This window comes from Bison bison, unplaced genomic scaffold, assembly GCF_000754665.1.
Source record: "Bison bison bison isolate TAMUID 2011002044 unplaced genomic scaffold, Bison_UMD1.0 scf7180017864038, whole genome shotgun sequence".
In the NCBI taxonomy this organism is placed as follows: domain Eukaryota; kingdom Metazoa; phylum Chordata; class Mammalia; order Artiodactyla; family Bovidae; genus Bison; species Bison bison.
In genome coordinates, this window is record NW_011494610.1 from 1906567 (window position 1) to 1919687 (window position 13121).

The 13121-nt window shown below is 49.6% G+C and overlaps 1 protein-coding gene across 8 annotated transcripts in view; it reads right to left on the reverse strand.

Moving 5' to 3' along the window:
* Positions 1 to 72: 72 nt before the first annotated feature.
* The window catches only part of SULF2 (sulfatase 2), a 130965-nt gene continuing 117916 nt past the window's right edge, over positions 73 to 13121 (reverse strand). For 5 of the 8 annotated variants that reach the window (XM_010835063.1, XM_010835062.1, XM_010835064.1 and 2 more), the window contains exons 12-21: positions 6538 to 6754; positions 6340 to 6436; positions 5802 to 5896; positions 4887 to 4946; positions 4269 to 4438; positions 3940 to 4082; positions 2786 to 2909; positions 2134 to 2167; positions 1838 to 1891; positions 73 to 896 (exon numbers count right to left, since the gene is read on the reverse strand). In XM_010835063.1, coding sequence (XP_010833365.1) covers positions 866 to 896; positions 1838 to 1891; positions 2134 to 2167; positions 2786 to 2909; positions 3940 to 4082; positions 4269 to 4438; positions 4887 to 4946; positions 5802 to 5896; positions 6340 to 6436; positions 6538 to 6754 — 1025 coding nt within the window. In that variant the 3' untranslated portion in view covers positions 73 to 865. The remainder of the gene's footprint in view (positions 897 to 1837; positions 1892 to 2133; positions 2168 to 2785; positions 2910 to 3939; positions 4083 to 4268; positions 4439 to 4886; positions 4947 to 5801; positions 5897 to 6339; positions 6437 to 6537; positions 6755 to 13121) is intronic. The other 3 variants (XM_010835067.1, XM_010835066.1, XM_010835068.1) reach the window with 3 other exon arrangements.

Consider the following 13121-nt stretch of genomic DNA (forward strand, 5'->3'; position numbering starts at 1 on the left):
TACCTCATGCCAAGTGCTGGTCATTGGCTGGGCTTTTCAACATTGTATGACAATACGTAGACTACAAAATTCCTTTACAAATACAATTTTGTTAAAACTTGGGGCATACATCAACTTCCTGTCTTTGCAGGACTTTAAAAAACATCAGTTCTGGGACAGATAACGAAGGAATCCTGGGAGAAATGGCATCTGGTCAGGAAGAGGAATGTCCACAACTGCGAGGGGTTTCTTTTACACGGGCCACACCATTTATTAACACCGCCACTCTTGAAAATTGGGTTTTCTTATTAGATTCCCCTAGAAGTTTCCGAGCTGGTTACATGTAAATAGTCACATATATACATTGAAGTCATTGTCTTCAGAGGCAGCCAGGGTTATAGGGTGAGATAGAAATTCCTGTCTTTTGTGCTGTTGACTCACTGTCAAACTTGGTGCACCGTTTCCTCCCTCTGTCCTCCTCCTCTGTGAGGAACCAAAAGAATAACAGGATTTAAAACAGGGTGGTTCTTTCCCTGTGATTAAAAAAAATTCCAGTGACTTTCACCCTTGGGGGAAATTTCCAAGAAAATCTCTCTGTTCTTCTTCCCTTGTGAGCCCCTCAGAGAGGGTTAGTGGTGACTTCTTGATATGAAAATGCGTTTTGTGCAGCTGGTGAGGTATAATCCAAAGCAAAAGCAGGGACAAGCGTGGACTTCCGGAAGTCTCACTACTCCCGTTGGTTCTCGTCCAGAATCTGCCGCATTGACTGAAGGTGGGTTCCGTGTGTCTCGGCCCCCTGGCTAACAGCACAGGTCTGCTGGAAATCACTCAGGGTTTTTCATTGTACAGGTGACGCCTCTGGTTTTGGAGGTCCAGCTCGTGCTTCTTAACCTTCCCAGCCTTCCCACAGCTGTCCCCTGTAGAACAAAGCAGACAGTGTATCATGCTGCCTAAGGATTTCTTAATCGGCCCTATAGCTGAGTCAGCTTTGCTTCAAGGATGTGGCTGCTGAGAAGGAGTTAATTCCAGATCCCTCAGACAGGGCTTGCTATTGTCTCATTGTCTAGACTGTCAGTTGTTGGCTCACACATAGTGACTGGCAAAGATGTCATTTAAGGATCTGGACAGGATGGTGGCTAAGGAATGTGAGAAGTACTCTGATTCTTGTTGCACCAAAGAAATGCTTAATTGGCCCATTATTATTTTCCTGTTAAAGCCACACAGACTTACATGCATATAATGATAGAAAATGAGGGGGAGGTTACAAATGGCAGCTCACCACGGGCGTGATTGGCCTGCAAGGTAAAGTCACATCAGACTAGTTGCCACCATTAACAAATTGTCGTATATATCTGCACTTCTGCATTTTCTCAATGAGTCAGAGGATTCAAATTGCATCCCATTCTGTTCTCTTTAAAGCAGAGTGACTTCTCCAGGTTGCCACGGCCTCCTGGCCCCTCATAGCCTCTGCTGACCCTAGCGTGGGTGAGCTTGTAGTGTGGGTGTTCTGGAAACCATTTAACGAGGTCACCTTGCTGCTGACACTATGGACCAGGGAGCAGCTCGGCAGCCACAGCCTTCAAGATGCCTGGTACTCAGCCACCTGACACGCTGCTGAGCCTCTCAGGGAGGCCTTGAGCTTCCAAAGCAGAGATGATGATGTGGAGAACAACAAGTATTGATCTAGTACATGCGGTGTATCCAAGTAGGTTATTTTACGGGAAAGACTGACACGACTGCTTCCCGTCTTATGAGAACAGACGAGAGGAATGAGAAAAGGGCATGCATGGGGAACAGCCTCGGCAAAGCGAACCGGGTCAGACCAGCTCTCTAGTGGTAAACTGGTTCCTCAACTCACAGTGATTTGGAAGAAGGTCTCTTCATTTCTGGCCACTTTCGACGCTGAAACTGCCTACGTTTTCAAGTGTCAAAAGGAGAAAGAGTATTAACCATCACCAAGAAAGAAAAAGTGACCCCCAGAGAACTACACGAAGAAGGCCTTTTAGGGGACAGCTGTCGCTGGTGGGTGAGCCAGGCCCTGGCAGATCAGAGATAGGGCAGCACCCCAACCTCACACGTGCAACCTCTGAGGTTAGACTACAGGACGGGTCACCGTACAGGGCAGTTCTCAGGCTTTAAAAGCAAAAGCAATACCTGTATTGCTCATAGCTTCCTCCATCTTTCAGTCCTAAAGGACAGAGAAACGTACAACATGGAAACATAATTTTAGGGCAAAAACGGCACCAGCAAGGACAAACTGTATAACTGTCTCTCGTCTTTTTTAAAACACTTAGTGTTTTGGTCATAAGCCCGTGATGTTGTAGTGGCCCCTAGACAGAGGGGCCTGAATCCCCAGCAGTCCCTAAGACACTGTCGGTGACATATACTCTGGGAGCCTCTCTATCACGTTCAGGCTCCTGTCACAGACATTCAGCACTAACCGTGGTCATTCATGGTGGGGGACCCATGGGTGGGCGTGAACACCTGTGCTACCGAGGACGGACAGTGGGGAGAGCCCAACTGTGGGCTCTGGACCCAGTCCCCTTACTCATCACTAAACGAGGACGTGCAGATTCACCTCAGAGGGTCGTCGGAACGCCTGTCAGTTAATGCCTAGAAAACACTCAGCACTCTGGCGGGCACAGAGTGATAAATCTGAGTGATGGCATTCACCATAAAAGTGGCACATGGCTGGTGGATGTTAGAGAATTCACCAGCTCCTGGTGATTCTGAGTTCACTCTTCAGATGGGCCCTCCTCAGTCCCCTCCTGTGGTCACCTCTTTCCACCCTGGGGCACTTGCTTACCCAGGTCCATGTTCCGGGTCCGGGGGTTACACTGCTTGTAACCCTTGCAGCTCCTCAGCTCCATGAGCTGCACGTGTAGCTGATTGAGGACGTCCCTGTCCAGGGTGTTCACTGCATTCATCAACTGGTTGGAAAAAGGGTAGGTTATCAATGAGATGAGGATGGGAGCCCCCCCCGCCCCGACTTCTACCAACCAGGGGGCCTGATTTGGGCAGGTGGGGAGTATGTGGCTGGTAAGGGGTGGTGACACCCACCTCCACAAAGGCTGGGGTTTGGAACAGTTGCCTCTAGCCTCATGTGCACGAAATCTCAAAAACCACCATGGATTTCACATTGAACTCCTGGAACCACCGGTCAGCAAACATACCAAGCCTGGGAAGAAGCCCTTCCTAGCCTCTCAGGTCCTCTTGATGGGAAGGCAGCTACTTGGCAAAGGTCTGGGTGAGTGTCCTGGTCCAGGTACTGCTGTGACCCACTAACCTACCAGCTCAGTCAACCCTTTTTGTAAAATACGGGGATGCCCGGTGGCCTATGTGGTAATTAATAGCAAAACAAGACAGTCGAGTTGCTGGCATTTACAAAAAGGGTGTAAAAAAAATTGCTGTCAGGCTTTTCTATAGAAGACTGGACAGTGCCAAGACCATGCTACTGAGCAGCTCTAATGCTGAAGCTGGGTCATGACCATGTTTTATGAGGGACAGGCAAGTTCTGCTCACCAGGCTCTGTGGCTGATGAGTCCCATTCTTCAGTCTCGTGCATGTTCAGATGGGTTAATACATGGAAGCGCAGAGTAAAGGCTGCGTGATCGTTAGTTAGGCCTGTGGTCTACAGGATTTGGCCTGACCCTAAGAACCCCTGAAGCTCCAGGTTCTAGGCATTCCCCAAGATCCCACAAAGCCTGCTGCAACGGTCCCAGGTGGGTAAGTTGGAATAAAGAGTCTATGGGTGATGAGTCAGTAGATAGTGGATTTGGGAGGAGGCAGGCAGGCAGGGTGGCACACTGAGCCTCAGCCTTCCCAGTGGCTTCTCCTCACTTCTGTCTTAGGGACTCCGTGGGACTTGGAAAAGCTGTTGGTCATTTCCGCGGGCTGCCTACCTGGTAAGGCCTGTAGTAAGTACCCCACGGCCCCCTTTCTCCAGCCTGTGCTGTCTACCTGGTAGGGGTCTGTGTTGAGATCGAAGTACTCCAGGAAGCCGGTTGCAAATTCACAGAAGAGGAAGTTGTGGGTCTCGTTGATGGTCCTCATGCACCAGTACGTGTTGTTGTTGGCACTGGTGCAGGCACAGAAAGGCCCCACTGCCAGGGAAGAGCGCGAGCCCTGAGCTGGGGAAGCCTGGCCGCCAGCCCCTTCCTGTCCTGCCTGAGGTTGCTGGGGGACCTGTTCCTGAAAGACCCACAGGGCCTGGCAGGAAGCACTCACAAGCTGAGGGGATGCTGGGACCCTTGGGAGGATCTCCCCCGCCCCGGGCCCGGCTGGCTCACACGTCCAGAGGGGTGCCGTCTGCCAGTGCTGGTTGTCGTGGGTGAAGCACGTGAGGCCGGGCATGCTGCACGTGTCATTGTTCTGTAGGCGCTTGAGCAGCTTGCGGAGTTTCTTCTTGCGCTTCTGTTCCCGTAGCAGCCACACCTTGTCCTTCTCCTGCAGACCCTTCCTAGGGGCACACAGGGCCGCACCCCTCACACCTCCCCCAGCCCCACATGGGAGCCTTTTCCTGCCCCGGGAGCTGTGGGCACGGCCCTGGAGACTTCCCAAAGGGCCTTCCAAATCCTACTGCTGGTGCAGGGCAGGGCTGGGGCCAGATGAGGCTCCTGTCATCCTGTATTAGCTCTCAAAGCAGCACAGGGGTGGATGGTACCAGGAGATTGCTGGGCCTCCTACTCACACGTCCTCTCTGGGGGCCTGTGTCCTGCCCTGCCCTGCCCTGCCATAACCCGCTCTGCCCATAGGCAGCGCCTGGAGCCAGGTTTAGGGTTGATCTGGGAGTCGGGGCTCTGCAGGGCCTGTTGCGCCTCCCAGGGAAAGGCCAGGACCTGCTTGTCCTTGTTGGTTTCAGCTTCAGGGAGGGCCCCCTTCTCAGGAGGGCCTGCAGCTGCCCTTACCTGAAAGGATGTAGGCTGGAGCCTTTGTGCTTGAGGCGGCCTTTGTGCTGGGCATGGTAACTGCAACAGACCCCCGCCCCCCCCCAGCCCAGCCTTCAGACACTGTGCCCAGGGCCACCCTAGTGGGTGGCTGCAAACTGTGCTTCTCTGGGACCCCCGTTTCTCCTCCTGGGCCATGCTAGGGAGACACTATCCCCAGGGTGGCAGCCTCCTGCCTGCCTGGCTCCTTCCTCCATGCGTGAGCTGAGAGACCCTGGCTGAAGGCCTCGGCCAGACACAGAATGTGAGGGTAGGTGTAAGTTAACCATGCCTGGAGGCTGGGCCTGGCTCCAGGTGGGTTGCCTCCAGCTCCCCTGCCCGCCCAGCTTTTGCTTGATCAGGGCCAGCCCTGGGGAAACCCACAGTGGGTAAGCCCTTTCTGGAAAGGCAGCAGGGACTGTGGTAGCCACTAGCCACCTGGGGCTATTTCAATTTTAATTAAACGAGTGATTCAGTTACAGTGGCTGCCATTCAGAGCTCTATAATCACAGGTGGTAGGTTGGCCGCCACCAAACAGGACAGCACAGGTCCAGCGCCTTCCATCACCACAGAGGTGTGGTTGGACAGTGCTGCTTTTGAGTTCTGACCGTTGGGCTGGGGATTCCCTGATCTGGTAAAGTGGGTCCCAGGCCATGTGGGCTGCTCCTGGAAGGGCTGTCTGTGGAGGCACTTTTCCTTCTGGGAAACTGGTTCCATAGTCGGGCTGCCTGTGGGCAGGGCATGAAATCTGGACGTCTGGGTGGTAACAGGATGTGCATTATTCCTGGTTACTATTGTGTTTACTCTAAGCAAGGAATATAAAAATAGTGGAAGAAGTCACAGAGAGGATGCTGTGTTCCTAGGAGCGATCCTGCAGGGGCTCTAGGGGCCTCTCACCTGATTTTGTGACAGTCACATTCTTCTGGCCGCTTTTTCTTCAAGTGACCTCGGACTTCCCTTAGGTTCTTGATTTTGTTCTGCAGCGTCTCGATCTGAAGGAGGAAGTAGGAAAGGAGGCCGTGAGACTCTCGGGGGCTGGGTAAGAAGGGCCTGCCTGGCAGGGCCCCCAGTTGCTGCCTGTGTCTGTGGTTTCTGAGGTGGGTCCTTGGTTCTACCTGCTGAAGGAACCAAAGATCATTCTCCTGTCTTGTTCTGCCCGAGAACCAGCTGAGCCCTTGGAGGACTTGAAGGCCTCCCCCCAGGCTTGTTGGAAGGAAGGGCTGAGTGTGGAGTAAGCATCTTGTACATCATAGAGGGGTGTGTCATGGCTGCGTGGTCCTTCCCTGCCCCTCGTCCCCCAGCAGGAACTGTCTGAGGCCCTGGTGAGGATCCTGCGGGACTCTGTCCCCTGGGCCTGCCTCCCTGCTTCCTGCTCTGGCCAGTGGCCCTGCTGAGCTCGAGGTGGCGAGAACCCTCCCGGTGCAGACTCCTTCACCTCGTGGTCAATGTGCAGCTTGTGATCCTTCCAGGCCTGCAGGGACTTGTACAGGTCCAGGTCGCACTGGACTGTGTCATTCTCCAGGATGTAGCACCTGTTTGAGAGAAGGGGTCACGTGGGGCCCTTGGGTGGGGGGTTGTGGACGCCCCTGCTGAGGACCCAGCCCGCCTCCTTGATCCCTGCCTGGACTCTCACCGATGTGTGACTTTAATGGGGTTAGGGGCCGAGTAGTCCAGGAGGCCCCCAGTGCCACTGAAATCCCCGCCGTCCCTGTCGTCTTGGTCCTCAGGGGCTCCAGGCCAGTGCCGCTTAGTGAGGTTGCGGGGCTGGGATGTGTCATCCAGGCTGACGTGGTGCCCCCTGACGGCCACCGAGCGGATGGAGCGATTCCGGGCGTAGCTGGCCTTGTACTCTGTGGGCATCAGAGGGGAGGCTGGGAAGGCAGGCCAGGCTCCCTGTGCAGCGGACCCTTGATTCAGACAGGGCTGCACTCCCAAGCTGGGGGCTCAGGAAACCTACCCCTTGGGAAGCTGGCTTTAGATCCCACTGGAAAGGACCTCTAGGTGATTCAGCTGGGGAAACTGACATCTTAGAGCTGAGGAGGAACTGGCCTGAGGTAAATCTCCAGGAAGAGCTGTGCATAGATGAACCATCTGGGATGTCCACACAATGGAGGATTCGAACACTAAACTCAGGTATCTACACCACCGTGTTCACTGCAGCATTATTCACAAGAGCCAATTGGCGGACACAGTCTAAGTGCCCAGTGATGGATGCACACAAAATGGAATATTACTCAGCCATAAAAGAGGAAGTCTTGCTGTTTGTGACAACAGAGGTGGACCTTGAGGGGGCTGTGCCAAATGAAATAAGTCAGAAAAAGACAAGACAGTGCATGATCTCACGTCAACCAAGCTCATAGATACAGACAGAAAACAGATCAGAGGTTGCTGGGGCAGAGCGGAGGGTGGGCGAAAGTGTCAGAAGGGTATTAACAAACATGCAGTTGTAAGTCCATCCTGGGGATGAAGTGGACAGTGCAGCAACCAGAGTTAATAATACGGTGCTGTGTCTTTGAAAGTTGCTGGAAGAGTAGATCTTCAAAAAAATTTTTTGTGACTGTGTTAAGTGGACTTTTGGGGTGATCATTTCACAGTATATACAGACATCAAATCGTGACATTGTATACCTGAAACTAATGTAATATGTGAATTTACACCACAATAAATCCTCAGAAAACAAAATTAAAACAACAACAACAACAACATTCATTTGAACTGGACAAAAAAAAGAGCCAAGCAGCACATTCTCCCAGATCAGAAAGGGAGGCACTGGGGAGGTCTCTGGTCTTGGATGCTTTCCTTAGGGAGGGCAGTGAGGTGGGGCTGAGAAGTGTTTTTTTCTAAGCTCTAAATCACCTGTGAGGACACGCAGGTGCTGGGGCTCAGAGCAGGCCATCCCAAGACAACACAATGGCATACTGATTATTTTGAATGCAAGTTCTTTGAAACCCAGCTGGTGGGGGAAAAGAACGGTATTAGAAAATGGTCCAACTCTTATCTCTGCCCCTACACGTGAGAACGCCTCCCAGGCCTCCTGCAAATGACTAGGAGGAATCCCGGCTGGAGGCTGATAGTCGAGGTGTGATAGGAGTGATTGCTAGGCCTTTCTCCCTAAAGTTAATTGGTCCAAGGTTGAATTCTATACTTGGAAGGAAAGCATCCCAAAGCCTTTCTGAACATTTCATGCAAATTTTTCAAAGGCACACTGCCCTTAGCTCAGAAGCTCCGGTGTATGAAAGCTCTTCAAGTCTGCTCTAGTGGGAAAGCGTATCCCTGACACTAGAAAGCAAATTCACAATAGTGTGTTTGGCTGTCTAGGCCGCCACTTAGTGTAAGAATGAAAGCTAGAGCTCAGTCCTTTGCGAATAGTTTTCAGGAATGCAGGGGGAAAAAAGTTGAAAGCAATAATTCTTGGCCTGCAATATGAACCTTTAGAAAACGAAAAGCATCACACCTATGGTCAATGAATCTTCGACAGAGGAGGCAAGAATATACAGTGCAGGAAGACAGTCTTTTAGCAAGGGGTGTTGGGAAAGCTGGACAGCCTCACATAAATCAGTGAAGTTAGAGCACACTGTCACACCATACACGAAAATAAACTCAAAATGGCTTAAAGACTTAAACACAGGACATGACACCATAAAACTTCTAGAAGACAGCATAGACAAGACATCCCTGATATAAATCGTACCGGATTATCTTAGGTCAGTCTCAAGGCAATAGAATGGAAATAAGCAAACACGACCTAATTAAACTTGTTACAAGCTTTTGTGCTGCAAAGAAAACCATAAAACAAAAAGACAGTCTAGTGACTGGGAGAAAGTATTTGGAAATGATGCTACCAATGACAAGGGATCAATTTCCGAAGTATATAAGCAGCTCATACAACTCAATAACAAGAAACCAAACCATCCCATCAAAAAATGGGCATTTCTCCAAAGAGAAAACAGATTTTTTCATACACATGAAAAAATGCTCAACATCAACTAGAGAAAATTAAAACTACAATGAGGTATCACCTCACACCAGTCAGAATGGCTATCATTGAGAAGTCTACAGATAACAAATGCTGGAGAGGGTGCAGGGAAAGGGAGCCCTCCTACAGCCATTAGTGGGAATGTAAATTGGTGCAGCCACTATGGAAAACTTGGGTTCCTTAGAAAACTAGAGTTGCCATATGATTCAGCAATCCTATGCCTCGATGCATATCTTGAGAAAACTTGAGAAGATACATGCAGCCCGATGTTGATAAGCACTGTTTACAGTAGCTCAGACATGGAAGCAACCTAAACGTCCATGGACAGATGAATAAAGAACAGGTGAGACTTTATACACACACACAATGCAATGTTACTCCGTTATAAAAAAGAATGAAGTTCCGTCATTTGCAGGAACATGGATGAACCTAGAGATTACCGTGTTAAGTGAAGACAGATACTATATGATCTCACTTATATGTGGGTCTAAAACAAGGCACAAGTGAAGGATGGACCTAGAGATTACCATGTTAAGTGAAGACAGATACTATATGATCTCACTTACATGTGGGTCTAAAACAAGGCACAAGTGAAGGATGGACCTAGAGATTACCATGTTAAGTGAAGACAGATACTGTATGATCTCACATGTGGGTCTAAAACAAGGCACAAGTGAACTTAACTATGAAACAGACTCGCAGACATAGAAAACGAAGGTTACCAAGGGGGAAAGGGAGTGGGGGAATGGATAAATCAGAAGTTCGGAATTAGCAGATATAAACTACTATATATAAAACAGATACAGCCCTACTGGATAGCACAGGGAACTGTATTCAACATCCTGTAATAGACCATAGTAGGAAAGAATATGAAATACACCCACACAGCTGAGTCACTGTGCTGTACACCCGACATGCAACACTAAATCAACTATACGCCAGTTTAAAAACTAGAAAACAAAAGCATGACCCTGAGAGCAACTCCAGCTCACTCAGAGCTCTTCCTGTTTGCCTCCAGACAACTGCAGATGTTAAAAGCAATCGGGACAATGGAAGAGACGCTTGTCCTACACTCAAGAAAAGTTGGAGGATCAAGCCCCCTGGGCCCCAGCACACCCAGAAGGTTCCTTCTGAGGGACAACTCTCTCAGATGCGGTCAGCCGGCCCTCAGCTGGACCCTGGAGGCGACTGTGGACTTAATTCTCTACCTGTCACTTCTGATTTATCCAAGCATCCAATCTCTGGACAACTTACTGCATTACCCACATCTCTGCCCACCCTTAGTATCTATCAGGGCCTCTTAATACCCATCCTATCTAATTTCCAGCTGCTTAACAGCAAACCTTCTCGGTAGAGATTTGTTATTTAATGACACTCATAATGAGAAAGGTGTTTTTTTGTTTATTTGCCCTCAGACCAAGACCCAAATCCCCCATTTTTCATATTAGGAACTCATGCTGATTTAGATTCCTCTGAAGAGGATGAGTCTTTACCAGATATCCCAGTTGGTCCTTGGGTCACACATGCTAATGAAGTTGGAGTCCCGTGAAGTGCTGAGCCTATATGCATGACCCAGGCCTCTGCAGAGATGCAGAGTGAGGAGTGAACCCTGTGACAGACTCTCCAATCTTAGACCTAGGTGTGCTTGTCTTTGCTTCCTCACCCTGCCATTCTCCAGTCTTACCAGTGAAGAAAGAAGGCAAATTTGGCTCAGATGGGAACCGAATCTCTCGATTTGCATAAGACCTAAGAACCAGAAATGCCTGTAATACCCTGGCGGCCTTAAGCCAGCTGTTTCCCTCACCTCAACTCACGCTGACCCAGCCTGGTTTAAGGTGACTGAGCTCTGGGTCAGCTTCCTCTTCACTCCCACGCACCTGATTCACAGCTTCTCTTTGCATTTACCTTTCAAGGAAGACAGGTCACAAGGACTGGCATAGCCTTGGGGAGGAAGTTTTCCTCTCCCCTCCTAGGTTTTTCTTGCTGGTCTAAGAATTAAGTTGACGTGAGACAGAGTAATAGGAGAAAATCAAACAAAAGTTTAATAACATGTATCCATGGGCAAGACCCAGAAAAACCTGGAAGCTGCCGCCTGAAATACATCCTCAGCCAATGAGGATGTCGAGGGTGGGGAGAGCCAGTCGTTAGAGGTAACCAGGAAAAACAGCAGTAAACAGGGTCACTGTGACACAGATTTAAGCTCTGGCCATCTCCATGGAGAAAAGCTAGAGATTTGATCAGCCTCCTCTTCCAGGGACAGGGCGACATCATTACAAATGGAGATTATTCCTTAACAAACATCAGTGTTTCTTGCAAAAAAACCCTCCTCCCACCTGACTTGAAGAGTTTCCCCCCGTGTCTACTGTTTCCTAGAAAATAACCAGCTCAAAATAATAGGTCAAAGAGACATATTTTAGGCTGGCAAATTCTGCTCCTCTACAAAGCTTTAAATTTGTTCTGTTCAGGGACTTCCCTGGTGGTCCAGTGGTTGAGGCTCTGTGCTCCCAGTGCAGGCGGCACAGATCGATCCCTGGTCAGGGAACTAGACCTACATGCTGCAATTAAAAAAAAGATCCTGCACACGCGAATAAATAAAAATAAATGTTATAAATAAGTTTTGGCCACACTTGGAGCTCCTGGTGATACCATCTACACAGCAATGAAGAGGGCAGGATTGCTGCAGGCATTCTAGGGCAGCCTTTTGCCTCAGTTAAGTCCTGTCCACATTTCTCATGCCAATTAGACTCTACGGCACCAGCTACTCCCCCACGCCCCAAGCGTACCGCGTGTCCACAGTGACTACAAAGCTAGTTCTCTAGCCATAGGCTCCCCTTCATATCTGTTTTCCACGCTGTGTCTGCTAGCTTACAAGTTCAGTGGATGCAGCACTTAATGTGGAGAGAGACAACCTGTGGGCAGGCTGTTAACCTACCCATCACCTTCCACGGTTAATACCCTAAATCCGGCTCCTTCACCCTCCTCCCTGATGGTGGAGAGCACCACTCCGTGCCACACGGGAGCCTCGCAACTATGGGAATGGTCTCAAAGCCATGAGATGCTCTCTCAGACACCTTTAGACTTACTTCAATTTTGTGATGTTCCCCTGTAAATGAAATTTGCAGAGAAACATAGTAACCAGTTATGCTGCGTTTCCCCCATGTGAATGACTTGAGGCATGTTCTGTGTCCACTGTGAGATGAGCCCACGCAGCCAAATTCATTGCTCTTTGTTGAGCGTGTAAACGACCAGAGGGAACTTTTTACGGACTCCAAGATGCTTCTGGAGTCTGCCATGCGGTTGGTACGATGTGGAGATTCCGTGGATTCTTCACTTCTGCAGGTTCTCCTAGTGCTAATGGGTGTATAAGTGCTGCCCTATTATAGCTAGTCACCCGGCTTCTAACGCTGCTGCTGTCATAGCTCAGCCCAGGCTTGGGAGACTGAGGCCTGACTGTCAGGAAACAGGGCAGACAGAGCTGTGAAAATGGCTTCTCAAAATGCCCCCTTATCCTTTCTCCAGTCAGTTTTTAAACCTGCCTTTATTCCTGACTGATACTATCAGGCAAATGACCTACAGGCTAAGAAAGACAAATGCACACACACACACACACTGCTCTTCCCCCAGAAAAGTGGGAAATAAATCTCTATGTGAAGGTCCCCTCCCTACACCAAGAGACATAGCATCCTTATCACCAGAGTCAGAGGATTCAAGGCTAAGAAAACTCAACAGACCACTTCTTCACTAGGCTGCTACCCCAAGCAGCAGTCCCTTGGTTCTATTAAATATTCACAAATAATTATTTCCTCATCTAAAAATGATGTATAAACGGTCTGCTTCGGTCGCTTTGAGGTCACACTTCTAGGAGACCTCTGTGTGTATGAATTATATTTTTCCCTCCTGTTAATCAGTCTTGTGTCAATTTAGTTATTCAGCCAGCCAAAAGAACCCAAGAGGAACTGGTGGAGGGGTGTGGGGTGGAATTTCCCCTTCCTTGACACAGGTTAAAGTCAGAAGCCAGATTTCTTGTATCTTCTACATATTAAAAGACAAATTTGGCCAAGTTGCTAACATTTCAGAAAAATGGTGGGGTGGGGTGGGGTGGGGTGGGTGTCATGTTAGGAGCATGCATTTCCGGCTTCTGAAGACAGAACAGGAAATGTGTCTGTCTACACCCCATCCACTGGTGGCGTGATCAGTGGGGCGGGAGCTGGCATGCTGCCACTTCAGACAGGGTGGTGGTC